Source organism: Gopherus flavomarginatus, chromosome 8, assembly GCF_025201925.1.
Source record: "Gopherus flavomarginatus isolate rGopFla2 chromosome 8, rGopFla2.mat.asm, whole genome shotgun sequence".
NCBI lineage: Eukaryota > Metazoa > Chordata > Testudines > Testudinidae > Gopherus > Gopherus flavomarginatus.
In genome coordinates, this window is record NC_066624.1 from 69,198,194 (window position 1) to 69,223,478 (window position 25,285).

At 41.4% G+C, this 25,285-nt stretch overlaps 1 protein-coding gene across 1 annotated transcript; it reads left to right on the forward strand.

Moving 5' to 3' along the window:
* Positions 1-1,689: 1,689 nt before the first annotated feature.
* Positions 1,690-25,141, forward strand: LOC127056383 (claudin-19-like). The gene is made up of 5 exons (XM_050964176.1): positions 1,690-1,909; positions 17,951-18,115; positions 18,286-18,367; positions 23,590-23,700; positions 25,042-25,141. The coding sequence occupies exons 1-5, from the start codon at positions 1,690-1,692 to the stop codon at positions 25,139-25,141; spliced, it is 678 nt and encodes a 225-aa protein (XP_050820133.1).
* The last annotated feature ends 144 nt before the right edge of the window (positions 25,142-25,285 follow it).

Below are 25,285 nucleotides of genomic sequence, written 5' to 3' on the forward strand. Positions count from 1 at the left end.
GTTGAGTGCAGTAGCTATCTTTAGAAATCTCACATTTGTGCCTTCTTTGTGTTTTGTCAAATCTGCAGTGAAAGTGTTCTTGAAATGAACAACGTGCTGGATCATCATCGGAGACTGCTATAACATGAAATATAGGGCAGAATGCAGGTAAAACAGAGCCAGAAACATACAGTTCTCCCACTAGGAGTTCAGTCACAGATTTAATTAATGCCTTATTTTTTTAATGAGCATCATCAGCATGGAAGCATGTCTTCTGAAATGCTGGTCGAAGCATGAAGGAGCATTCAAATGTTTAGCATATCTAGCCCGTAAATACTTGCAATGCCGGCTACAAAAGTGCCATGCGAACGTCTGTTCTCACTTTCAGATGACATTGTAAATAAGAAGCAGGCAGCATTATCTCCCATAAATGTAAACAAACTTGTTTGTCTTAGTGATTGGCTGAATGAGAAATAGGACTGAGTGGACTTGTAGTCTCTAAGGTTTTACACTGTTTTGTTTTTGAATGTAGTTATGTAACAAAAAACAATCTACATTTGTAAATTGCACTTTCATGATAAAGAGATTGCTCTAAAGTACTTTGTATGGCATGAATTAAAAATACTATTTCTTTTGTTTATCATTTTTACAGTGCAAATATTCATAATAAAAATAATAATATCAAGTGAGCACTGTACACTTTGTATTCTGTGTTTTAATTGAAATAAATATATTTGAAAATGTAGAAAAATATCAAAAATATTTAATACATTTCAATTGGTATTCTAATGTCTAACTGTATGATTAAAACTGTGATTAATCGTGATTAATTTTTTTAATTGCGATGAATTTTTTCGAGTTAGTCGTGTGAGTTAACTGTGATTGATCTACAGCTGACACTATGTGAGCAATCAGCTGTTATCAGGCCACCCTCAAGTGATCCCCAGAATAGTTTGAAAACCTCTTGCAATTAGATTTTCTAGCATAATGATTGATTTTAATTTGTTTAATTTAATTTGTTCATATTACTGAAGCCAGCCTGTCATGTAATACTATGAACTCATATCCACCAGTCAGTGATCTGGCAGTGAGGCCTTGATTTTTTAGTACAGGGGGAAAGGTCCTAATACAGTGCAAACTTTGTGTTTGACCAAACTGAGCCTCACAAAGTGCTGACATTACGGTCTAGCAGAAAGGCAACTGAAATAAGCAGAAACCATACCTGTAAACGTAAGTGTCGACATTATTTTGTTTTAAATTTGAATCTATATAGTGTAATGTGATAAAGTATAAATTGATTCAGTTAAATTATTTTTATTCTTGTATTTGATTGTCTTAATTTAAAAAACAAACAGAGTTTGTAAACTAGTGAAATGGAATTGTTGTAACGAGACACAGTGCAAGCTCAAAGTATTGGAGTATCTGTTTTTTTATGGTAAACATATAAAGATGTAGAAGCCTAACAATAAGGAACAAACGTCATGGTATAGTTAGAATACTTTTATTTGATTTCCAAAGAAATGATTAAACTTTAACTATCAGGTATACTGTAAAATAATTTTGCTAATCTTTTCACTGTTAGCTTGTAGTTTACATGAAGCATAGGCAATGTGACTAATGTAAATATAATCTGATCTATTGCATGTATTTAAACTATTTTAATAGATTTCTGATATCTGAATTTTGGGGGGCTACTTTGAAAACTAAGAAATGGGATCATCATCTTTACAAATCTCTGCATTGCTTCTGGCTTTGGCGGGGCTCATCATTTTGCTTGTTACAACTGTGTCCAACAAATGGAAAATTTCCAGCATGGCAACAGCAGTTATTACTGCAAACTGGATTTACGAAGGCCTCTGGATGAACTGTGCAGCTACTGCCTTGGGTTCGGTTCAGTGCAAGAAATTTTTCTCCTTGCTGAGTTTAGACTGTAAGTATATGGTTTACGTACATAAAATACTAGGGTGCAAATTACCTCCCCTTTTGGGTACAGAGTTAGACAGGTTAGGGGACAGAATTCAATGGACAGGCCAAAAAGCTTCAACCCGGCCCCTTTATGGCTACGACAGTAGCCTGTGGTTTAGAGTAGCAGCAGCCCCTCTTCTAGCTCCCCCCCCCCGTTGCCATGGAACCATTGGATCTCATGATTTCCCTCTTTCTCCAGCTGCATGCATGGAGACCCTGCAGTGCACAGGGAATGGTGCTTCTGTGCATCCAATCTACCTGCAGTATAAATATCCTAGCTCTTTGCATGGAAGTGAATTTCACCCTTCCAGTTTTGGAAAAAATACAATCTTCAATAGTTTACTTAGTATTTGTTCTTAATTATAAACATAACACATCTGAATGTTTTTGAGATGTTCATTCATATGTTGGTTTGGGAAATAACTTTGCTGGTACTCCAGAACTTTGTGTCATAATCAGATCACTCAAATACTTTTTCTATTTGTCAGAATAAACATTATTTTCAAGAAGGACCACACGTACTAATTCCATTGTATGGATCTGACCTAGAAAAAAAATCTTGACTTTAAATATCTAACTTCAGATTGACAGAATTGTTTACTTGAAACTAGGATTTGCTGAAGGTAATTTCATTTCTGGTTAGTGCCACATATCAAAGTGCTTCTAGAATTTTGATTACTCAAAGGTGACAGTTTCAATATAACAAATTTAAAAATGTTTCTGAGTGTACAACTATTTAGGACAAAACATGATAGTGTGAGAAGTTAGCACCAACTGTAGCAACAGAAAAATTGTTACATCTAGGGATTGAAAAATACTCTAGTTTGAATCAGAGCCGGCTCTAGCCATTTCGCCGCCCCAAGCATGGCGGCACGCCGCAGGGGGCGCTCTGCCGCTCGCCGGTCCTGCGGCTCCAGTGACCTCCTGCAGGCATCCCTGCAAAGGGTCCGCTGGTCCCGCAGCTCTGGTGGACCCTCCACAGGCACACCTGCTGGAGGTTCACCGGAGCCGCCTGCCACCTTCCCGGAAACCTGGTTGGAATTATTCTGGGTTTTCAGTATTCTTTCCTGGAGCCAGTTCCAAAACCCCCTGCTAGACTGAAGGCACAGTGAAGGACTGACATACGTTCTTACCTCACAAACAATTAAAAATACAATAGAAACAATTGCTGTATATTATTGAAAGGTTGGCACTTTGAGGGTGTTCTGTGGGATACAGCTGTTTTCAACTGGTTAGCAGAGGATGAGATATTGCCTTTTTAATACTACAACATTCCGATTACCCTCTTTTCCCTACTTCTTGAATCCTTCAGCCACTGTATTAGTTTCTTACTTGAAAGGTACAAGCCAATGTTTTATTCCACCTGAAAGTGGAAAAAAATGATGCAAAGGTGCCTTATTGGTGGGATAGTACAAAGTTTTCAGGATCAGTAAAGCTTTTTAAGCACAATATGTTCACTGACATCAGACCATAGAACTAGTCTGGCATCCTGCTTCCTGTAGTGCCCAGTGCCTGGTGCTTTTGAAAACAAAATGATCCTCTTCTGTAATACATTTAGACAGCATAGTCAATAGCAAAGGAATTCTTCTTAACTGGTTTATCCCATCTTTAAATAAAATGTTCGATTTTTACTAGGAATTGCATTTACTATAAATTTCTGCATTTAGTACTTGCATTAACTTGGGATTTCTTATATGGCTGTGACATCACTGGCAGCCAGCTAGAAAGCTCCATCTGTGCGTAAAGTTTCAGAAAATCTCAATTCATTTGTAACATATTTTGGAGTGATTTTCAGTAATCAACTGCCTGCATAGACCACTTGTAATGGAAAGTAACTAGAGTGAGAACTAATAGTTCAGCGTTTTCTTCTTACACTTGTTTGATTTTCAGTTCCTCTTCCTTTTCATGTGAGGAAATGTACTTTAACAGATAAGAGCTATAAAGGTGATTTCTACTCTTCTTCCGTTACCGTGTTAGTGACCACCATACAAATCTGTTGTTGCTCAGTAAATTGGATGTTTGTGTGACTTAGAAGGAATTTTTTGTGACCTTTTAATAATTGTCCTTGATCCCACCGCAATCCCTTGTACATTTTTAAATGTTAAAGTTCCTCAGTATTCAGCTTATTTTTTTCATGATTGTACAGAGCTATTTATTTGGGTCTAAATATAGTGAGCAGTATGCAGTATTTTGTTTCTTTGTTCTATTTGCTTGATGTGTAGAAATGTTAAAAGTTTGATGATAAATATCTGCTGTTGTAAAACTTCTAGAGACTTCAGGGGCTCAGACTAAGGATTAAAAATTCTTGATTTGCAATACAAATTTTTGAAGGTACATTAAGCCTAATGCTTCAGATTTTAAACCAACCTCTAACGATTAGGATTAGACCTCATGTGGGGTAGGGGAAGGCAGAGTATCCTACATTTTAAAAGAACAGGAGTGCTTGTGGCACCTTAGAGACTAACAAATTTTATTTCAGCATGAGCTTTCGTGAGCTACAGCTCACTTCTTCGGATGCATAGAATGGAACACACAGACAGGAGATATTTATACATACAGAGATCATGAAAAGGTGGAAGTATGCATACCAACAGGAAGAGTCTAATCAATTGAGATGAGCTATCATCAGCAGGAGAAAAAAAACTTTTAAAGTGATAATTGAGATGACCCATAGAAGGTGTGAGGAGAAATTAACATAGGGAAATAGATTCAATTAGTGTAATGACCCAGCCATTCCCAGTCTCTGTTTAAACCTAAGTTAATTGTATCTAATTTGCATATTAATTCGAGTTCAGCAGTCTCTCTTTGGAGTCTGTTTTTGAAGTTTTTTTGTTGCAAAATTGCCACCTTCAAGTCTGTCACTGAAAGGTTAGAGAGGTTGAAGTGTTCTCCCACTGGTTTTTTGAATGTTATGATTCCTGATGTCAGATTTGTGTCCATTTATTCTTTTGCGTAGAGACTGTCCGGTCTGGCCAATGTACATAGCAGATGATATATGCCATCATGTGCCAGCAATGCCCCTCTGACCTGCTTTTTAATAGTCTGCCCGGAGGTTGGGCCTCAGTCATGAGCCACTCATTTCAAAGTGACAGAGCTGCACCGTGTAGAGCAGAATACTTCTGTGAGTGCACAGTTTGTTTTACAAGACAAGGCTGATAACTGAAAATGGAAGGGCTGAAACCTCAAGGGACATTAAACATGCAAGCTAAGCACTTAGCTCCTGCATGGAAGAGCTAGAAAGAGGAATTTAATCTCTATGTAGATATTGCTATGGCAGCTAAAGAGGATGCTGTGAAAATAAAACTGTTTTGTTACCAGATTGTAGAAAAGGGGGAGAGACAATTCGGACTCTGTGCATGGAAATTCCCCAACCTCAACACACCTTGGTAATGAGCTGTTTTGATACTCACTGTAACTCTAGGAAAAATGAAACGGTGGAAAGATGTAATTTCTTTTCTCGGGATCAAGCAGCTGGGGAGGCTATAGCACAGATTTAAAAGTGCTAGCAGCCAGCTGCAGTTTTGGAAATATTAAAGACTCGCTGATAAAAGACCAGATAATGTGTGGGATATGAGACTAAGTACAAGAGTGGTTGCTGAGAGCAGCTGACTTAACTTTGGGGAAAAGCATGGAGGTACATAGGGATGCCGAGCTATCCAGAAAGGGGATTAGAATTCTGGAAGGCAGTCAGCAGAAACTGTCCATGCAATACATAAAAATTAATCAAAACCAGATAAAACATCAGTAGGTGACAGCAGTACAGACACGTGCAAATACTGTGGGAGAAAACATAACACAGAAAGAAAAGTGTCCAGCTTATGAGAAAAAAATGCCATATCTGTAAGCAATTTAATCATTTTGCAGCGAAGTGTTTGTCCAAAAAAAGAACATCAAATCCAAGGTACAGACAGTAACTGAAGAGAGCAACAGTGAATATGAGGACATTTTATACGTGGCTGAAGAGCTGTGTAAACAGTGCAGAAAGACACTAGTAAGTACCAGAAACACATGGGTGGCACATGAGCTCCCCCCTGCTTTAAGTAGGCTAGCCATGCAGCCCCACCTCTTCTGCCCAGGGCCCTGCCTTTACCCCATGTCTGCTGGAGCCCTGAGCACCTGACTCCCACTCCCCACCCACTGGAGCCCTGAATGCCCACCCCCCACTGCCAGAGGAGCCCTGGTCAAACCACCTGGGCCACCAGCCAGCCCCAGTGCTGTGCTGCCTGCTGCCTCCAGCACTGGCCTCCAGTGCTGGGTCAGCCTTAGCGCCAGCCATCAGCACAAGGCTGAGCACCAGTTGAGGGAGATGGTGGAGCTTGGGCGGGGCCAAGGCATGGCTTAAGGGAGGCTAGCTTCCCCTGGCCTATTATACCCACTGCCCATGCAGAAAAAGTTGCATGCAGCCATGTTACCTGGGAAGGAAGTGGTACAATTTCAATTAGACAGTGGCACAAATTTTAAAATTATCCAGATTGGTCTGGTAAAACCAGACATATGATTGGAGGGCATTAATCAGCTGTTAACAGTGTAAAACCATACCACATTAAAGCCCATGGGGAAATGTAAAATTAAGAAATCCAAGGAACAAAAGGAAATACTGACTGGACTTTGTGGTCATGGAAGATGAGACAGAAGTATCACTTCTGAGCATCAAGACTGTCCAAGCCATGAATCTAATAAAAGTTCCAGAACATAATGAAAGTGGATAGCAGGATGACTAAAGATACCTTGGATGGTATTACCTGGGACCAGGAGATGATACAGAGGGAATATAGAGAGGTTTTCAAGAGACAGATGGCTAGATGGAGACTGACACCCAAATAGAGACTGACACCCAGTGCTTAATTTGTGCCAGGGCTAATTTGTGCCAGGGCTTGCCAGGGCTGAGCCCTGGAACCTCTTGACTTGGCTGTTCATAGCCTTGGCACCTCTGGGCTTGCCACGTCAGTTATGAAAGTAAAAAAATTGTTTGAGCCCCATTACCTAATTGCTTGAGCCCCGGTGCCTCTTTCATTACAAATTAAGCACCGCTGACACCAGTGTGAAACCAGTTAAATTGCCAAAAATAAAAGTATCCATTGCATTACTACAGCTGCTGAAAGAGGAACTGCAGAGCCTACAGAATCATGGAATTATACAGCCTGTAGAGAAAAGCACAAACTGGATAAGCAGTCTTGTGGTGATAAGAAAGCCATCTGGAAACTGAGGGCAAGTCTACACTATGTGCTACATTGGCAGAGCTGCACCGATGCAGCTGCGTTGCTGTAGCACATCTGGTGAAGACACACTGTGCTGCCAGGAGAGCGCTCTCCTACTGGCATAATTATTCCATGTCCGTGAGAGGTGGAAGCTATGTTGCTACAAGAATCTCCTGCCAACATAGCATTGATGTGGACAGCACTTAAGTCTATGTAACTTGTGTCACTCATGAGGGTGTCTTTTTCACACTCCTGAGCTATGTAAGTTACATCAACTTAAGCAGTAGTGCAGATCAGCCCTGAGAATATGCATAGCCTCAAAGCCTTTAAACAAGCTTTGAAATAGCACAATTTCCTTCTGTGTACAATTGAGGACGTACTACCAGATCTGTCTAAAGTGAGACATTTTACAGTATGTGATGTAGAATCCAAGCTTACTTGACAACCTGCACAACTCCATTGGGCAATACCAGTGGTTAAGGATGCCAATAGGAATCATTCCAGAGCAGATTGACCCAAGCATGATGGGAATCCAGCAATAGCAGACAATGTGCTGCTAGTGGGAGAGGGTGACAATCCAGAATAAGCACAATGAGATCATGACTACAAATTACTACAGTTTTTACAGAGATGAAGAGAAAAAAATATTAAATTGAACTTAGACAAGCTCAGGCTGAGAGTAACCGAGGTGCCATATATTGGACATTTGTTGACCCCCAAAGGCCTAAAAATAGACCAGGAGACAGTGAGAGCCAGAGAGACTGTATACTGGCCAGGAATGAATGAGCAGTTACGGATGGTCATGGAAAATTGATGTTTGCAGATCTTGGGAAGACACAACAAAGCATAAAACACAAACTACCCTCTCAAGCACGTGTTTGAAGAAATAAGTCTTGCACTGTGCTCCAAAGGTTAAGGTTCAGATCTCTGGGCATCAAGGAAAGCAAAATGACTCAAGGTTTCATTAAACATAAGTGATCACTGCCGCTAATATAATAGTGCATAACTGAATTCAGCTGTGCCAGAGGTGTGTGAGGAGAGGTAGTCTGTCAGATAGTGAGTATCAAAGCCAATGTAGGGATAAATGACCCTGAAGTTCTCCCTCTTCTTTTTTGGTAAAAACAGCAAGTTCTTCAAAAGGGATATAAGTACTGCTACAATATGCTGATTTAAAGTACCATCACTTCAAAATTGCAGAGACCCCCTGAGGCAGAAGTGCAGGATTTGGTAGGATTCTCTTGAGAAGTGAAATTGTTGCCACAGTTTTTGACCCATACCTTATGAGGAGCAAATCCTCATGGCCATCTCAGAGCTTTAAGATTGCCTTTCAAGTGCAAAGGCACAGGTGAGCACAGCAAGTACTGCAGGAAGGCATTTAGGCAGGGGCGGCTCTAGGTATTTTGCCGCCCCAAGCACGGCAGGCAGGCTGCCTTCAGCGGCTTGCCTGCGGGAGGTCCCTGGTACTGCTGATTCGGCGGCATGCCTGCAGGAGGCCCACTGAAGCCACGGGACCAGTGGACCCTCCGCAGGCATGCTTCCAAAGGCAACCTGCCTACCATCCTCGCGGTGACTGGCAGAGCGCCCGCTGTGGCTTGCCGCCCCAGGCATGCGCTTGGCGTGCTGGTGCCTGGAGCTGCCCCTGCATTTAGGGTATGTCCACACAACAATTAGATACCCTCAGCTAGCCTGTGTCAGCAGTTTTACAGCCCATTAGCCTGTCATAAACAGATAGTTAAGGGTTAATGTCTTTTTTTACCTGTAATGGGTTAAGAAGCTCAGTAAACCTGGCTGATACCTGACCAGAGGACCAATAGGGGGACAAGATACTTTCAAATCTTGGTGGAGCGAAGTTTTTTGTTTGTGCTCTTTGTTTTGGGGGTTGTTCGCTCTTGGGACTAAGAGGGACCAGACGCCAATCCAGGCTCTCCAAATCTTTCTGAATCAGTCTCTCATGTTTCAAACTTGTAAGTAATAGCCAGGCAAGGCGTGTTAGTCTTATTTTTGTTTTCTCAACTTGTAAATGTTCCTTTTTTTGCTGAGAGGATTTTATCTCTGTTTGCTGTAACTTTGAACCTAAGGATAGAGGGGGTTCCTCTGGGCTATATGAATCTGATTACCCTGTAAAGTATTTTCCATCCTGATTTTACAGAGATGATTTTTACTTTTCTTTCTTTCTTTAATTAAAAGCTTTCTTTTTAAGAACCTGATTGATTTTTCCTTGTTTTAAGATCCAAGGGGATTGGATCTGGACTCACCAGGGATTGGTGGGGGGAAAGGACAGGGGATGGTTAATTTCTCCTTGTTTTAAGATCCAAGGGATTTGGATCTGTGTTCACGAGGGAATTGGTGAAGTTCCTCAAGGCAACCCAGGGAGGGGAAAGTTTTGAGGGGACAGAGAGTGCTCCAGACACTGGAATTCTGGATGGTGGCAGTGTACCAGATCTAAGCTAGTAATTAAGCTTAGAAGTGTCCATGCAGGTCCTCACATCTGTACCCTAAAGTTCAGAGCGGGGAAGGAACCTTGACATAGCCCAAGCTCCATAAGCCCGAGTCAGCTGACATGGGTCAGCCACAGTGTTTATTTGCTGTGCAGACTTACCCTTAGAGTCCCAAATCTGCTCTTGTCTAAGTCAACAGCAAAACTCCCATTGATTTTTATGGTAGATGAAGCAGGCATATAGTGTTCTAACATCCCTTTGTAACCACACCCACCCTTCTATAGCTTAGCCACAAAATGGCTGGAGAGGTTTGATGAGCGTATCTAAAACAGCAGATGCATCTAGTTTACTAAGAATTTGTGGCACTTGTGATGTCCTTTTGGGAGTCTGTATATAAATTTTACATAATGCCATCACTTTATAACAGTATTATATCAAGTTGCATATCTATATAATTCTAACACAACATAAGGATCTAGTTCAGGGATCAGGAACCTTTGGCATGCGGCTCGCCAGGGTGAGCACCCTGGTGGGCCGGGTCAGTTTTTTTACCTGCCACGTCTGCAGGTTTGGCTGATCGCAGCTCCCACTAGCTGTGGTTTGCTGCTCCAGGCCAATGGGGGCTGCAGGAAGTGGCGCGGGCCAAGGGATGTGCTGGCCGCCGCTTCCCACCGCCCCCATTGGCCTGGGACAGCGAACCATGGCCAGTGGGAGCTGTGATCAGCCGAACCTGTGAACATGGCAGGTAAACAAACCAGCCCAGTCTGCCAGGGTGCTTATCCTGGTGATCCACATGCCAAAGGTTACCGATCCCTGATCTAGTTTGTAAATAAATTTTGCTTTCTTTTCAAGATAAGGTAGAAGCAGTTTACCACCTATAAAAGATGGTTAACTCTATTGATATTTGCAAGCAGTTTAAGTTATTAAAGTCATCAAGTTCCAGTGCACATTTCTTCTGTGGAGCTAATCTGGGATATGATTATACTATAAGTCACTAGAACTCTAAAAAAATAACAACGTATGACAAACTGAAACTTTTAATAAATTGATATCGCTATCCATATAACTGTTTTCAAATTATGATTCAATTCTCCTGAGACTTTCTTATTTTGCTGTGATTCCATGAAACTTATGTTGTCATACTTTCATTTTCCAGCATGAGTGGGATGCGGTTTCATAAGGATATATCACTTTAACTAGAGATCAATAGTCTGTAAAACATTAATGTTTACCTTTTATCCACAAACTTAACATCCTTTGAAATATTCAGTATAGTAATACAGTAGCTGTCTGTCTTAATTAAAATATATTTTATAATGGGATGATTTATTGTTGCACACAATAAAATTCCAAAATTACCTAAAGTGCTGTATGTACAAAACAAAGTTCCTGCTGTTGAATTTACAATCTAATTTTGTCTTAAAGAAAATAATATAAGAACACTAAACTCTCAAAGCAGCAATAAAATTCCAAGTAATAGTAGCCTTATGTAAACCTGTGATTGATAAAAATGAGATAGAGATTTATGAACATAACAAAAATTTACCAGTCTCAAACACTTCACAAGAGGACTGATAGTCAGAACACTGGTTAGACTTTCTGACTCTGGCTGCATGATGAGCTCACTCTGTAACTTTTAATCACAAAATATATTAAATAGAATGTGTAAGTTTATCAAATGATTTCAATTAATATCTTTCCTATAACTTGCTCCCAGATATTACAGTCATGCACAAAAAACCTTATCACTCTGTGGGTTGAGCAAAGAGCAAAGGTAGCTTCATTTTGGAGTGAAACCAGAGATAGAACAGCACGTAGTCTTCTGAAGGGAGCAATATTTGTATACACTTCATTTTAATAAAAGATAGACATAGGTGAGTGTATTAATATTCACAAACATGTCTGCTGCATTGGAAATCACTGGCTTTCTGCTGAGCTTGTGTGGGTGGCTAATTGTGGAAGCCACTTTACCGAATAGTTACTGGAAAATCTCCACCATACATGGGAATGTGATTACAACTTCTAGGTTGTTTGAAAATCTGTGGAAAAGCTGTGCAGAAGATAGCACTGGAGTCTCCAACTGCAGAAAATTCGATTCTATGTTGGCACTGCCTGGTACGTCTCTATTTTTGTGCAATATTTTTTATATAATAAAAGAATTTGTTGGCAAGAAGTAATGTCAGTTTTAAAAAATCTAACCCTATATCCTGTCTAGTAGTAATGGAAGATAAAAAGTGTGATGAATTGGGACTACGTCTGTACAATTTATGAATTCTGTATGAGATTATTAACCCTATATGCCTGTATCAGGCTGTAAACATCTGAATGTGCAGCCTTTGCCTCCTCTATTGTCTGTTTGGCCTCGTCTACACTGCCACTTTACAGCTCTGCAACTTTCTCGCTCAGGGGTGTGAAAAAACACCCACCTGAACGCTGCAACTTTCAGCGTAGTAAAGCGGCAGTTAGGCAGTGCACTAGCACTGGGAGCTGTGCTCCAGGTACTGGTAACTCCTCCCCTCGTGGAGGAGTTACCAGTTTTTTACAGCGCTGCGCTCGTGCTGCGACTACCCTTTGTCTCCATGTTGGGTTGAAAATTCTGAAGGTGGTTGGCAAAATAATAATAATAGAGGGTAGTTGACACTTAAGTACCCAATCATTGATAATCTATTCCCCGGAGACAAAAGACTGGTGGTTCCTGTCCAAAGTAACTGAGTTAGCAGGGGGAAAGTCACCTTGGGAACAGAGTCATCTGATGGGTTTGTGCTCATGTGGGGAAGCTGGCAAATATGTCACCTGATACAGGGAACTGATGGTTTTAAAAAGACAGAGGCTGGTCTGCTGGGAGGAGCATTTTCTTCAGCCATGAGGGAAAGACCACTCACTATTTAATAGTGTGCATGAGGCAGGGACACCCTGACTGCCTTCTGGGACCCAGATGATTCCCCAAGGACTCAGGAAAGAAGGGTGAGCTACAAATTGAGGGACATAGTTTCAAGTGTTTACTGTTTTGTATGATCTGTACTCTGTGCTTTACATGATTAAGTATAAAAGAGAATAAAGGTGTTACACTGTGCTCTGTGCATGTATGTTTTAACTGCTTTACAGCTGTTGCATGCTCCTGAGAGAGTTAAACTGTAAAATAGAAGTGGAGTTCTGGGAGAGGGTGTGTTTAAGTAACTGGGGTATTCAGGGGTCAGTGCCAGTTGTGGGGCATAGGCCAGGTGGACTGAAGACCCCCATTTCTGAGAAGGGGTACAGACTCAGAATCAGTGCCTAGGAAATGTGCCAGAGAAGCCAGGAGAGGAACTAATGCTGCAGTCTGCTGAGGCTCTGGAAGCTTCATACCCTAGGGAATGAGGCTTGGATTCTCCTTACATCAGTCCTAGTAAATGAGCAGGAGGAGGCGCACATTGTGAACTGTGACAAAAGGCTGCATCCCACACCCCTTCTGCATCTCAATCCCCTGTCCTGAGCCCCCTGCCTGCACCCCAACCCCCACTGCACCCCAACTCCCTGCCCTGATCCCCCTGCCTGCACCTCAACCCCCTGCCCTGAGCCCCCTGCTGCATCCCACACCCCTTCTGCACCCCAACCCCCTGCGGCACCCCAACTCCCTGCCCTGAGCCCCTTGCCTGAACCTCAACCCCCTACTGCACCCCAACTCCCTGCCCTGAGCCCCCTGCTGCACCCCACACCCCAACTCCCTGCCCTGAGCCCCTTGCCTGAACCTCAACCCCCTACTGCACCCCAACTCCCTGCCCTGAGCCCCCTGCTGCATCCCACACCCCTTCTGCACCTTGAGCCCCCTGCTGCACCTCAACTCCCTGTCCTGAGCCCCTGCCTTACCCCTCATTCACCCTCCGGGAACAGGAAGGGGGCGAGTGGGTGGGAACATCTGGGAAGGGGTTGGAATGGGGGCAGGGAAGGGATGGGAAGCGGTGGGGCCTTATGGAAGCGGTGGGGAGGGCAGGGCCAGGGGCAGTGAGCGGGGGTGTCAGTGATGTGGCCCTAGGGCTAATGAACTAGCCCTCACGTGGCCCTCGTGGTCACTTGAGTCTGAGACCCCAGATTTAGAGCTTCTGGCTCCACATAGCATTTTATTAGTAATTATTTATATGGCATGGGCAATTCACATGACAGTATTGAGAATAAACTAAACTTAACAATCTGACCACAGCTGATGCCTAGACAAAGGGCAGGATATGGCCTAGAATCTGTATTTGTATAATAAGTGGCGTGCCGAGTCTTCATTTATTCACTCTAATTTAAGGTTTCCCGTGCCAGTCATACATTTCAATGGTTTTAGAAGGTCTCTTTCTGTAAGTCTACAATATATAACTAAAGTATTAGTGTATGTAAAGAAAATAAGGTTTTTTAAATGTTTAAGAAGCTTCATTTAAAATTAAATTAAAATGCAGAGCCCCTAGGACCAGTGGCCAGGACCCGGGCAGTGTGAGTGCCACTGAAAATCAGCTTGTGTGCCACCTTTGGCACCTGTGCCATAGGTTGCCTACCCCTGGTATAATACAACTTCCTGTAGTCAAAGGTATCCAGATCCCTTTAACACAGATAAGGGGTTTGAATTGAATGTCTTATTTTAGGCACTGCTAATTCAGAATGTGGTGCAAAGGAGACGCACTATATAAAATTACTTATGTATTTAACACCTGTGTTACAGCTGGTAAATTGAGCATTTGTCACTAAGCAGTTAATCAGCTGCCAATTTCTATTTGTATTGGCACTTTAAATTCTAGTTTTATTATCCTTGAGTTAAGATTCAAAGTCTCTGCTTCAGATTAGTGAGGTTAAACAAGGCTTCATATAAGGAATATACTTATGGAATATATAATATAGTAGACCCTCAGAGTTAAGAACACCTTGGGAATGGAGATTGTTCCTAACTGTGAACAAAATGTTATGGGTGTTCTTTCAAAAGTTTACAATTAAACATTGACTTAATACAGCTTTGAAACTACTATGCAGAGGAAAAATGCTTCTTTCCCTTTGTTTTTTCAGTCGTTTATGTTTAACAGAGTACTGTACTGTTTTATGCTTTTTTTCTTGTCTCTGTCTCTGCTGCTGCCTGATTGCGTACTTCTGGTTCCAAATGAAGTGTGTGATTGACTGATCAGTTTGTAACTCTGGTGCTCCTAATTCTGAGGTGCTATTGTAGATAGTTTGTATCCCATCATTGCATCAGAGGAGGAGATTGAAGTAGGTAAAGAATGAAGGATGTCCTGGAAAAAGAAAACTGAACGAGGAAAATAGAAAAACAAACTGAAGAGCAGATTGATGAAAAACAAGAAAGATGAGATGGTGGGTCCAAGAGATAAGCAACTGGACAAAATCAGTGCAGAGAAAGAATCTTAGAAGGCAAACATCAAACAATGTTGCATGGAAAGAAGATGAGTTGCTCAACAAAAGGCCAAACGATGCAGAAACTTGTTTTGCAGTATCTAAAAGGAGGATCCCAGGACCTCAAACTGGGTGATGAAGCCCCAGAAGGTGTAACTGACCAATTTGCTTTCTTCAACCACCTCCTACAACTAATCTATTTTTGATTTTCAGATTCACATTCCTTTGGGATCTAGTATGAGAAAGCACTTTGGACTAAAAAAAAGTTATATTTAATATGTTTTTGGCAAAATAAATTGAGATGCAGCTATCACCCCTGTTTCTTTACATACTGATCATAAGGCCTTAAAACAAGACAGAAATTAAATTGCCCTTTGTGGTGTTAAAGTATAACAAATATAATTCATACACAAAGGATACATAAGCCTTAACCTACCGGGCTTCCTTTTGTGAGTCTTAAATTTAAAAAACAGGATTGGCTTGAAGGTTTAAATATTTACCGGACAAGACTGACTGGAAAACAAAACAAATTTTAAACACTAACTATTATATGCTATATACACAACCTCAAAGTGGTTCATTCTGAATGTTACGTGCACCATATATATTATCTAATTTTAAACATGAGTAACATATTTTCAACTAGAGTCAGCATGATGTAATGGTTAGAGTGAGGGACTGGGAATCAGATAGTCACGAGTATCTGTGCCTCAGTTTTCCTATCTATAAAAATGGGAATAATACTTAGATTTCTCAAGGTCTTTGACAGATGCCATTTATGCGCAAATTGTTGCTACTTTCTACAAAGCTGGAAGTGGAAAAACTACAGCCAAGCAAATGATAAGCAATAACTAGGATATTGAACGGATGTCAGAAGGTCAGAGACTAAATATAAATTTAGTTGAAAAACAATAAAACTATTGTGTATATAGAACCTTGGCAATGAAACAGATTGAGGTGGCGCAATTAGCTCTGTGCCATCTTTGATGTAGAATCATGTGCTGCAATTACTATTGATTGGTAAATTAGCTTAGTTTGTAACCTGATTAATAAATACTGTAGTAAGAGGAGGCCCTGAGAAATAAACCTTGGTATCAGAGGCCTGGTATGAGGCCGAAGGCCTGAACTAAAGTAATGGTCAAGATTTTGCTAACATAAAGCAAAGTTAAGCTGTGAGCGAGAGGCAGGCCCTGCTCACAGAAGCTGGCAAGGAAAGGGCTGATGCTGCAAAAAGAGACATACCTAAAAGGTACTGGACACCAGATATCAGAACATTTGCATACTTGTATACTCCACACAGATAACAAGGAACAAGCTGACCCAACCCAATGACAGGGCAAAAGGGTAATATGATGGATAGAGTTGTTTTGTTCGAACCAACATGTACAAGGTGAAAGGTGGCACCTTGCTACGTAGAAGGATTGTACCTTGCCACGTAGAAGGGTTGCACCTCAATACGTCAAGAGTGATGTGTAATTTGTTTGTACTTGTGTATAAGAATGCATCCCTGGGGCAGTGTCTGTGTCCAGCCTAAGGGGCAGTGGAAAGTCCCACCACTGACTTAGCTGAGTCCATTGCCAGGGGCCACATATTCGTAGTATGTCCTGTAGAGTAAAGTCTAGAGGGAACTATTATTGTGCTTCGTTTGACAATAAATCTGGCCGAAGTGCCTTCGTACCTTACTAGAGTCTGTGGTCATTGGGAATTTTCGCAGGGTCTGCTGTGTCAGTTATCTGCACAGAGCTGGGACAGCACACAGAGAGAGCACACGCACACAGCCGATTGATATCAACATTGAACAGAGCAGAGCACCACACCAGTAGCATCTAACGACAAATACCTTCTATACAAAAGATAAAATTGAGAATAACCCCTCCTGTTATGGAATTAATTCTAGCAGCTCCATAGTTAAGGTTGTTGAGATGATTATAATGTGGTAAGGGGTGTAGTAGTAAATCCCTTTGTTAGAAAATAATGTAATCATTAAACTTTACATCAGTTACCCGAAAGGTATGATTTAATATTCTGGCGAGTTACAAGTAATCCTATTTAATACTTCAGGAGTATGAAAGAACTAAATCTTAACATTCTTTGAGCATTGTCCATATGGATCCCTATCTTTGGAGATGCACACATCCATGCCATGCAACCCTAAACCTTCCAGAAAGCTGTGTCTGTTCAAGCTGTGCACTCACCCTTCTTACATGCCTCCAAAGATCAGAGTAGCTGAAAATCAGGGCTAAAACTATTCATTTTACGGAAAACGATTTTTTGCCCTTTTATTGCCTGTGATTTGTTTCCTCAAGAAAGCTTGAAATAGATGTTTTATAAAATATTTATTTCCTCAAACACTTGTACCCTTTAATATTCTGGAGTTTTTAGCTCAATAGGTCAGGCGTTTATTGCTTGTTGTTGGGAACTGGATTAAGGTGGGCAGCTTGGAGACACTTGGCAAGTTTTTTTTAAAAAGGGAAGTTCAATTTGCAAAAATCCTTTTTTGAGATTTCAAGCCCAAATACCTTGGACAATGGGCATCTGATAAATGCATCAGAGAATTTAAACATGACGAGCCAGATTTCCAAGGTCTCCTCTAAATTAGTACCTACTCTTTTTCATGCTCCATTTTTAATGGACACAAAACCTCACATTTGGCCTTATAACAAGCAATGGTTCATATAGTTCTGGTGAGCAGATAACCAACTCACTAACTTGGGTGTAATTTTTCAGGTTTATAAAAACCTCTATCAGGTGTTATTGAAACCATTAACCCCACCACTACTGGTTAATCCAGTTCAGCATTAAAGTTTGCAATCTCATTAATTTCCTTACTGCATAAACATTCTGACTTTTAGATGCTTCTGTAAACCAAATATATCTACACCTTGTAAATTTCACTCATCATTAATTCTGATCATTATCTGAAGTTTTCTTTGATGAACATGTACTTTCAAAATTGAATTTTATTAAATTACTTGTGCAGGAACTGATTTTTTTTGTCCCACTTTTCTAATGCAGCTTACATACAAGCATGTCGTGCCCTGATGATCATTTCCATCGTCTTGGGTCTTTTGGCTACTGTGCTGTCGTTGTTTGGTTTAAAGTGCACCCAAGTTGGAATGAATAATGAAAACACAAAAGTAAAGATTTCTGTAACGGGGGGAGTGATCTTCATTTTAGCAGGTAAGATACCAACATTGTGCATTGAGACTGAATTTAGGACACCATTGGTGCTCAATTCTGCTTTCATGATTAGCAAACTAAGTGAAATGTACATCTGTTTTCCTAATTTAAAGCTGTAGAACTATTTAATGGTTTATTTAAGTATGCGCATGTTGAATTTTTCTCCATAGGACTCTCTTCCATGGTGGCTGTTTCTTGGTATGCTGCAAGGATTACCGCTCAGTTTTTTGACCCACTGTATGGTGGAACAAAGTAAGTTAATGGACCTGTTGTACCAAATTGCTGAATATTTTTAAGATGGCATCAGTAATTTCAGTGGGCAGTTTTCTGTAAGAGTTTTCCAGGACCCTGTAGTCTGTACTGGTCAAGTTATCCCATCCTGCTTAAAGAAAAGTTTATCAACAACTCAGCCTTTGAAATCCTCTTTCCCACAGGATGGAGGAATTATTGCTGGTTGGGAGGACTGGGGTATGTCCTCACTTTCAAGGAGTCAAGGAAAGTGCAAGGCATAACAGCCTCAAATTCTCAATCATGGCGCATTGGCACAGAATGTACGTCCCTCTGTTCTATTGGCATGAACTCCTGTCACTAATGCGCCATTGCATCGGCTGTCTGTGACCCTTTTGGGGCTCTTAGAATGCAGAACCAAAGGTAATGTGACATGGAGCATTTACCAGCAAGAAATCCTCCAGATCCACAGGTGTGCTTGCTCCAAAATGGCTTCTTCTTTGTTCCATCATGGCCCCTGAAATTCAGAGCTGTCCTATGTGGACGCACAGAGATTTCTGAGGGAAGGTGGAACACACAGAACAGGTGGTGCTGTGGGAAGGACTTGGCTTTATTAGTAATTATTTGTATTACCATAGCACCTAGGAGTCCTAGTCAGGGCCCGGGACCTCATTATGCTAGGTGGTATACAAACTCAGAACATAAATACAGTCTCTGCCCCACAGAGCTTACAATCTAAGTAGAATGGATACAACTTAAACAGTGTTTGGAACATATTGGAGGCCTATTCATAGAATGGCAGTAACAGCTTTGGAGGATATGACAATGATGGACATTTAGGTATCCTGTCCTCCTGTCCAGAGAATACACAGTGCAATGACATGTGCCCTCAGGCTAAATGGATTTTGGTTAAGAGTGTCTTAAAAATAGCCGCCACCAAATTTGAGTATAAACCATATTACATAATAGAGTGACTTCTACCCACTCCAAGAGCCCTTTGTCTGAATGGAATATAAATTCCAAAGAAAGAACTTGAAGGTAATATATTGCCTTTTCAGAATAATATTAACAGTTTAAAATTCAGAAACATTCAGGAAAAATTCCAGGACCGATCTTACCTTCGCTCCATATCCCCACCCTTCCTCTGTCTCTAGGCTTAAAAGTTTACTTGTTGAGTATGGCAATAACCCAGATCCATCTTTCCAGGCTATATTGTATACAGAACTATCTCCACTACCTGTTGGGAAATATTAAAGTGGATAAAGGGCAGATCTTTGGGATTCACACTTTGCAATGGACAGGGCCCAAATTTGTCAGCTTGTAGTACAGAGCTGATGGTGGATGTCTCAGCCAGCTGCCTTGGTGACTGAACTGAAGGAAAGGGGAGGGCAATTGGAAGCTGGCCAGTGCATGTTTCTGAGACATTAGGAATCTGTCAAGCATGGCCTATACACTGCTGCTCCTCTGAGCTTTGGGAATCTTTTAGAAAAGCAATATCTGTTAAGGTTGCACGAATGCCTCCTTGTAGCACTGGCTATTTGGAGCTGAAGCTGCAAGAAGGTGCGCAGTACCAGGCAACCTCTGTTCTTTTATTTCTTGGCTAGTTGTGGGTATATGTTGTGTTCCTGTCATCCCAATTCAGTTTAATCTATGAATTTCATTACAGTCCTCTTTATTCTTTCGTCCATTTCATGAATAAAGCTGTTACATAAAACAGATCCTAGCACATACCTGTGGGAAACCCCCATCCCCATAAACACTTCATTCCCTCCCTCCCACCTCATACTCTGGGGGCGGGAGCAGGGGTTTTCCTCTGCAGGCTGCTCCTGCCTGCAAGCACCACCCCTGCAGCTCCCATTGGTTGAGAACGGGTCGCTGTGGCCAATGGGAGCTGTGGGGGTGATGCTTGCAGAGAGTGGCAGTGCATGGAGCCACGTGCCCCCGCCTCACCCCCCCAGGGGCCACAGGGACACATTGGCGCCTTCTGGGAGTGGCATGGGGCCAAGGCAGGCAATGAGCCTGACTTAGCAGCAGCCATGCTGTGCCGCAGACTGGAAGCCGCCGGAGGTAAGTGCTGCCTGGCGGGATGCCACACCCCAACCCCCAGCTCTAAGCCCCCTCCCAGAGCCAGCACCATGTACCTCCTCCTGGATCCCTTCCTGCACCCAAATTCCCTCCCAGAGCCCACATCCCACACCCCTCCTGCACCCCAACACTCTGCCCCAGCCTGGAGTACCCCTACACCCAAACTCCCTCCCAGAGCTTGCACTCTTCACCCCCTCCTGCACCCCAACCCCCTGCCCCAGGCTCAGCGCAGAGCCCACTCCCACACTGTGAACCCCTCAGCCCCAGCCCAAAGCCAGCACCCGCTCCCAAACCCCAACCCCTTACCCTAGCCCGGTGAAAGTGAGTGAGGGTGGGGGAAAGGAGGGATGGAGTGGGGCATGGCCTCAGGGAAGGGGCGGGTAGATCCTGGGTTGCCCTTAAATTCAAAAAGTGATCTTGGGTGTAAAAAGGCTGGAAACCACTGCTTTAGAGGATTCTTGCCCATCCCTTTATAACATTATGTTGGAGTTCCACCGGGCTCTGTCCTTGGTTCTGTTCTCTTTTCCCTCTAGACCTTATTTCTGGGTAATCACTCTCACAAACACAAATTCAACTACCATCTTTATGCTGATTACTCACAGTGCTATCTGCACTCTGGACCGGTCTCCTTCTGTCCAAACTAAATTCTCAGCTTGTGTCTGACATCTCCTCGGGAATGTCTAGCTGTCAATTCAAGCTCAACCTGGCTAAACCAGAACTCCTAATTTCCTGCCTGAAATCCTTCCCACTGTCTCCTGTCTTGTACACTGTAGACAACACTACCATCCTGCCAGTCACTCTCATCGTAATCTGGGTGTCATCTTCAACTTGGATATCTTTCTAGGTCCTCACATCCTGGCTGTGTCCGAATCTTGCAGATTTTTTCAGCATAACACCACTAGGATACAGCCTTTCCTATCCATCCATGTAATTCAACTATCATCCTGCTCTTATTATCTTGCATCCCGATTACTGCAACATTCTTCTCTTTGGCCTTGACAAATGCAATCTTTCCCCATTCGTATCCATTCAGAATGCTGCTGCAAAGACCATTCTCCTTACCCATCACTTTGACCATGTCACCCCAGTCTTTGCATGGTTCTGACTCATCACTTTCCATGCCAATCTCCAACCTATCACCTCTCAGTCATTACTGAAAGATCAGCTCTTGATTCCAATCTGCAGCCATAGCTCACCTGTTAAATTTTCAAACAAGCACTTTCGTGCTTTCTCCCATGCTGTCCCTTACCCTTGAGAGAAGCTCCTCGTAAACAGTCACAAAGCTGCAGTAGAACCTCAAAGATACAAACATTAGAGTTACGGACTGACCAGTCAATGGGACGCCAAGTGAAACTGGAAGTAACCAATTAGGCAGTAACAGAGACCAAAAAAAAAAAAAAAGCAAATACTGTACGGTGCCTGTATTACATCTTAAAGGTAGGCACATCTGGGCTGCCTGTCCCCACCCCCACACATGGGGCAGGCATTAACAGCAAGACATTGAGGCTGCCAGCCCAAAGCAGCTGGAGCCAGCTAGTAGAGCAGGAGCAGCATTGGGGTCTGCACCACTTTCACTCCTTCCCCCTCTCCCCTGGAGGGGGATACACACTCTGCCTGGAGGGGGAAAGCTTGCAAACTCATGCTGGTGCTGAGTAGGGAGTTCAGCTGCTGCTGAAATCTGGCCTGGAGTGTCAGCTGCTGGATCTGGAGTCTGACCTGCGCTTCGTTCAGAGTTACAAACGTTTCAGAATTATGGACAGCCTCCATTCCCGAGGTGTCCATATCTCTGAGGTTCTACTGTACTTCATTATCCTCCTTCAAATTCCTCCTTCAAACTCTCCTTTGCCTTGATGCCTACAAAAATGTGACAGCAGTTAGGCGGCTGGTATGCTAAAACTACAGCCTGTTGTGCTGACCAATATTGTCTCATTGTTTCCTTGTACTCATCTATTTGTCTATATCCATCTGTTGCTTTATATTTTTTTCTGTGTTTGTACAACATCTGGCACAGTGGGGCCCTGACCCATGACTGGGATTCCTAGGTACTGCGATCATACAAATAATAACATTAAGAGCTCCATTAAAAAAAGAAGGGCGATGGGTTTGTATCTGACCTCTTGAAAGACTGACTAAACTAGTCATTTTTGACTATTTATTACTGATATTCTGGGTTAGCCCTCCTTACTGTTACCACTTGCTGGTAATACCAGGTTAAATATGAAAAAGCTGGACATGAAGAGAACTCCAGTTGACTACATAGAGCTAAGCCCTTCAGGAAGTCCACCAGCTGTTATTAGAATTTAGGGAAAAGTATAAGGGTGAAGCAATCTTGGGAAAGCAAAGGTTAGACTGGATAAGAATTTGCATTCAGACTTGGTATGAATAGACAGAAATTCCTTTGCTAGAAAGAAACTAAGTTTTCTACATTACAGTAAGGGAACCATATCTACAATATGCACCTATAACATTGCTGTCTTTGAGATTTTTAAGGTTGCTACTTTCAGATCAATTCACACTTTTAACTAAACATTTTCTTGGTAGGAGTGCTAGATCAGACACTAATTGCTTAGGTGTTTAATAGTCTCCTACAGTGGGGATCTGTATTGGTAATTCAGTGTAGGAGAAAATTATTACGCTGAAGAGATAATATTGAGGTCTCCAGATGTAAGTGGATAAGTGCAGTAAACCTTTTTTTCCCCTTTTATCTTCAAGCTGTTGCTCCATGTATTCTGTTCTCAGACACTGTAAATATCTGTCATTTATGATCAACTCTTCGGTATTTCTAAGCAATTACCTATCCCCCTTTATCGCCATGATGCTTATTAATTTTTGTGCGTTAAATCCCTGATTCAGCAAAGCACTTAAGCATATGCTTAAGAGGTTTGTTGATTAGAGATACAAATGCTTACATTATTGGCCACATCATCTGTTATGTAACATTTAATTGGGTACTGAAACTAAACTGCCTGGTTTACAATTCTCTGCATTCTTTACCAAGAATGATGCTAGCTTTTTATACAATTAGCACATCTTATAGCTAGTACAATGTAAAATGTATTACTGCTTCATACAAAAAATATAATAATATAATGGAGAAAGCTTTAAATCTTCTATGTGTAATCCTATTGTATGATGCTTCCATAAAATCCTTCATATTCCAGGTATGAACTAGGAGACGCACTGTATTTAGGCTGGGCTGGATCGATTCTGTCTGTGCTTGGTGGGATCTTCTTGACTTGTTCATGCAAAGGGAGAAGAAGAGGAAAGCACAGGTAGCTCTTTATTTTAAAGATCAAAATAAGTTATATACTTCAATCAGTGCCAATTTATGCATAGAAAGTAGGTTTGTCCCCAGTTATCCACTTCTGTATTGTGTAGGTGCAAAAACTAAAAGCTAGGACTGTCAATTCAACACTGCATCTTGCCATAAACTTGAGATGTAAACACTCTTTATGCCTATCCTTCTGACCTCTGACACTAGCTTGTTAAAATTTGAAATAATCAGTTTTATATTTTTTATAATTATGGGCATAATTGTTGGTGCTTCTAATGAATGTACAATGGAATTGTGCAGTCAAAGAGCAGAGCTTCCTTTGGTATTGGTAAAATTGCAATACAGTTCTTTAACTTTCTGTTTGTATTATGGCAATAGTGCTATAATTTTCTAATCATATATTTTCACTACCATTAAAAGGATCTAATTCCATTTATCTTGCAGAAAATAAAATCCCTTTTTCCCCCAAAGCAACTGATACAGCTTAAGAAATTCTGAGATTTTTCTTGTTTCTTTTAGAAAGATTTATTTGGCAATAAGTCAGAAAAATTAAGATTTCTGGCCTGACTACTTATCCTTTTTCATTGGAAAAATACAATTTTTATTTGAAACGAGTCGGATGTGCAGCAAATGTCTGGGAGATGGTTGCAATTGTCATAAATAGTAAAGGTCTATGCACTCTTGAAATGTCCAAGGAATACTAGGACCAAGTACATCTAAACCACATTTTTTAAACTAGAGTGACCAGATGTCCTGATTTTATAGGGACAGTCCCAATTTTAGGGTCTTTTTCTTATATAGGATCCTAATACCCCCCATCTCCTGTCCTGATTTTTCACATTTGCTGTCTGGTCACCCTAATTTAAACCTTTTTGAAAAGGAGATGCAAGGAGGAAGAAGCATGTTGTATGATGCTTTACTTAAATATTGGAAAAAGCTATGTGAGAACAGCCAATGAGGAATAGTATTAGGTTGAGCATGATATACTATTGCATATTGACCTGGTCCGAAGCCACTGAAGTTGATGGACAAATTTCCATTGACATAATAGGGCTTTGGATCTGACCCATAATGCACTGACTCACTAATTTTCAACATGATTTTAATAAGTCCTTCAGTGAAAGCTAGTGCAGAATTTAAAGCTCTGCACTAAGGGTAAGATACCAACAGCGTGGACCCAAGATAATTTTCCACTACATTCTTTATTGTGTTGATTTGTGTTAAAAATTGCAACTACCATAAATAAAGATTCCTGCTTAGATCAGTTAAACTGATTTTGTCAAAGAGCATGTGGAAGTGTAGTACTTAATAATTTACCATTTGTTTTTGTTAATTACAGCGACCGCAAGTATGACTACTCCGCTGGCCAGGCAGCTCATCAGCCACGCATTTACACCAAAAATTCTGATACAGTCACAACATCCAAAGATTATGTGTAAACTCTTCTTTTATTTTTTTAATTGTTTGTACTTTAACATCTTGTCAATCCAAATAAAAAGATAAACTAATTTTTGAGTGTTCTAGTTCAGTTTGCAATCTTTATCTCAGTATAGAGGTTGTTATATGTTTTAGTACTTCCTTCT

Coding starts and splice junctions, on each gene's coding strand:
- LOC127056383 (XM_050964176.1), top strand. CDS start 1,690: ATGGGATCATCATCTTTACAAATCTCTGCATTGCTTCTGGCTTTGGCG. Junction 1,910..17,950: donor CTCCTTGCTGAGTTTAGACT/GTAAGTATATGG, acceptor TTTCTAATGCAG/CTTACATACAAGCATGTCGT. Junction 23,701..25,041: donor AGAAGAAGAGGAAAGCACAG/GTAGCTCTTTAT, acceptor TGTTAATTACAG/CGACCGCAAGTATGACTACT.